The 3532-nt window shown below is 47.2% G+C and overlaps 1 protein-coding gene across 3 annotated transcripts in view; it reads left to right on the top strand.

Moving 5' to 3' along the window:
• Positions 1-3532, top strand: part of LIMCH1 (LIM and calponin homology domains 1) — a 107068-nt gene that overhangs the window by 69738 nt on the left and 33798 nt on the right. For all 3 annotated transcript variants that reach the window (XM_045284004.1, XM_045284006.1, XM_045284005.1), the window contains one exon: positions 3472-3512. In XM_045284004.1, coding sequence (XP_045139939.1) covers positions 3472-3512 — 41 coding nt within the window. The remainder of the gene's footprint in view (positions 1-3471; positions 3513-3532) is intronic.

The raw sequence follows: 3532 nt of genomic DNA on the forward strand, positions 1-3532 counted from the left end.
CAAGGACTTGTTGAAACACACATCGCTGGGCCCCACACCCAGAATTTCTGCCTCAGTAGGTCTGGGAGAGCCCAAGTATTTGCATTTCTAACAAGTTCCCAAAGGACATGTTGCCTTGGGCCAATCAGCTGCAAAGACCTCTTTGAAGTGTTAAGCAACAAGGATGTCACTTTGAAGCCGCATGTGTGCCTGATTATATCACAGTCTATTCAACTGCCTCGTATGCATGCGGAAGCTGAATCATCATCAGGAAGACCAAAGAACGGATGCCTTTGAATCGTGGTGTTCCCAAAGAACATCAAGTCTAAACCCATGCTGGAAGAACTACAGCCGGAATGCTCCTCAAAAGGGAGGGTGGTGAGACTTCAGCTCACGTCCTCTGGCCAAGTGATCAGGAGCAGCAGTCTCTGCAGAAGCACGGCATGCTCGGCAAAGCAGGTCAGTGAACAGAGGCAGGAAAGAGCTCGACTGACAAGGTAGCTGCAACAAGGGGCTCAAGCCTGCAAAGAAGGTGAGGAGGGCGCAGAGCGGACCTTGTTTCGTTCTCCTGTGCACGGAGTCGCTGTGGGTTGGCCTCAAGTCGGCAGCACCCGACAACACCAGCCCGTTTCCAGATGGCGCAGAGGGGGCTGCGGATCAGAGCCCCTCTCTGAGGACTCTGGGCTCTTTGAGCCATGCCCCAGAGACACTGCTGAGCGATAAGAAGGTGCCTTGCCGGGAGTTTGGAAGTGCCTCGCTTTCAAGAGGTATGAAGCCTTGAATAAAGGCCACCTGAGAAGATACCATTTGTTTTTAATGGAAAAAAACACACAAATGAAGTAGAGAGCTCTGCCCAAATGTAAAAAGTCAATGCAGGCTTTCATAACTGTTCTGAGGCCACACCTGAAATCCAGAGAAACTACAGAATGAAGATCAGGAAGCCAGGAACCATGCCGAAGACGCTCTCCCTGAGAAGGCGCTGTCCCCGACTCGAGAAAGCCATGTGTTTAGTGGCTGACCAAATGGGCCTCCTGGTTGACCCTAATGATGTTCTGCCAATTTCCCTTCATCACATACATACACACGCAAATGATATAGATATAGATAGATGATAGAGCTAGAGATAGAGATAGATTAGAGTTGATTCTAATTCACAGGGAACTCTACAAGTCTTTTTTTAATGAAATTTTATTGGCACATAGTTTACATATCTTACAATTCAATAGTTCAGTCGTTCAATCATATCAAGGGGAATTGTGCAAGCATTACTGCATCAGTTTTAGAGCACACCCCCACCCCCATGGTTGACACAAATAAAATATTTAAATACTTTGAAAATAGTCATAAAATACTGCAAAAGATGACAGATGTCCTTTTTCAGAATTGGTGTTTCAGTAAAACCTGAACAGGCTATGTAACTGGTAACTGGTATCTTATATGCACCAGTGGAGGCCCGGTGGCACAGTGGTTACACGCTGGGCTGTGATCCACAAGGTTGGCAGTTTGAAACCACCAGCAGCTACATGGGAGAAAGGTGGGGCTTCGACTCCCATTAGCAGTTCAGAGTCTCAGAAACTCACGTGAGGCAGTACTATACTGTCCTATAGGGTCAGTATTAACTCGATGGCAGTGAGTTTGGTTAGGGATATTTACATCACTGGTAGGAGAAACTCACGGTACCCTATAGTTTCAGGATGTAAATGTTTGCCATGGACTGTGATGATGGATGCCACCTTCTTATAAATGGGCATGTACTCGTCTTTTCCTTCCTTCTCCTCTTCCTCTTCCTCCTCCTCCTCCTTCTTCATAACCTCTGCCATGAACTTCCCTACCTGCCCTTTATAAACTGTGATGTGTATAAATGAACCACCCATCTCTGCTATCTTTGACCCTGTTCTGGTGTTTTCAGGAGAGGGGAGAGTGAGTGACGTCTTAGCCTGCTAACTGCAAGGTCAACAGATCAAAACCACCCACAGAAAGATGAGTCTTTCTACTCCTGTATGGATTTACAGTTTCGGAAACCCACAGGGCAGTTCTACTTTACCCTATAAGGGCCCCATGAGTCAAAATCAATTCAGTGGCACTGGGTTTGGGGTTTTGTTTTCTGAGGGGGGGTTTGAGTGGTGTTTTCCAAACACAATGCAAAACCATGTGAAAAGCTCTTATGTGGCTTGCCAGTCCATCATTTTGAGATTTAACATTTTAAACCATCTCACCCATAACGCTGAGCCTATACAATCTCACTTTGCACCAAAGAAGACACACAGGATCCCACTGCCCTGGTCCATTAGTGTTTGCCAGCATCGCGGATGTTTCACTGAGACATTGGGCTCTGGGTTGTCTCACGCTTCAGTTCCGACGTGAGCTGCAGCGGGAGCGTAGTTGGACTTCACCTTCACCCTCGTTTTCACGGTTTTCTGCTTGTTCTGTTCTGCTGTCTCATCTAGAGCCGGCTGGCGCTGCCAGTGTGCCTCTTAGAGTTCAGAACTCTTGGCGCCGGTCCCAGTTTTTCTCCCAGTCAGGTAAACGGCAAACGAGGTAGCTGCCTTTCTTTTGTGCATTAAAAATTCATGTTGGGGCAACCAATGATGTCTGGTGTTTGTGTCCGTTTCTGCTTTCCGAGAAAAGCATTTGTTTCTGACACACAGTTGGCAAAGAGCTAGTGCTTCTGTAGCTCAGAGGTGCCGATTATGCTCAAATGGGAGGTGGGGAGAAATGCAGATCATTTTATTTGAAGATGCCAAAGGAACTAGTATTTATCTCTTTGTGTATCTATTTTCTTTTTATTTGTTTTTGTAAAGCAATCATCAAAAGTGTTTACCAGGAGCTCTTGGGTTGCCAAGGAGCCCTGGTGGAGCGGTGGCTTAAGTGCTTGACTGCGCTCCAAAAGGCCAGTGGTTCTGCTGACCAGCACTTCCTTGGGAGAGAGATGTGGCCATCGCTTCCATAGAGATGCACAGCCTTGGAAGCCCCAGGGGCAGTATTATTATGTCGGACGGGACTGCTAAGAGTTGGGTTCCAACTTAATGGCAATGGAGTGGGGGGTTGTTGGTTGGTTTTGAAGGACTGTTCTGAGTCAGCAGCACGGCAGAGGCGGTGTGTGGGTGCGGGCTCAGGTAATGGTTCTCTTGTTAACTGTGTCACTGTCTCTACCCTCCAAAGCAGATGGTGGAGGACCTGGTCAGCCCAGCCAGGCGGCCAGGCGCATTACAAACAGCACTCGTTGGAATCGTTTTTGCTTCCTAGTGTATAGAACCTGGTGCTCATTGAGATGCTCGACCCCATGACACCAGTCATAACTCCTTCAGGTGGTGGGTACAGCCTGCTTCAGGGGCCTGCTTTCTGATGATTTTCTAATGCTCTTAGCGCGTGTCAAATAAAATTTTAAAAATCATTAGAAAATAATGTCGGAACTGTAAGAGAATCATAGATAAAGACATCCTCGGACGTGCTCATGGTGTTTATTTCTCTCTCTTGCTTTCTCCTCTGCAGTGGATTCTCCAAGCAGTGAAAAATCCCCCGTGACTACGCCTGTAAGTAATCTTATGAAATC

This window comes from Echinops telfairi, unplaced genomic scaffold (genome assembly GCF_000313985.2).
Source record: "Echinops telfairi isolate 266 unplaced genomic scaffold, ASM31398v2 ScPeMD7_7468;HRSCAF=8506_0, whole genome shotgun sequence".
Lineage (NCBI taxonomy): Eukaryota > Metazoa > Chordata > Mammalia > Afrosoricida > Tenrecidae > Echinops > Echinops telfairi.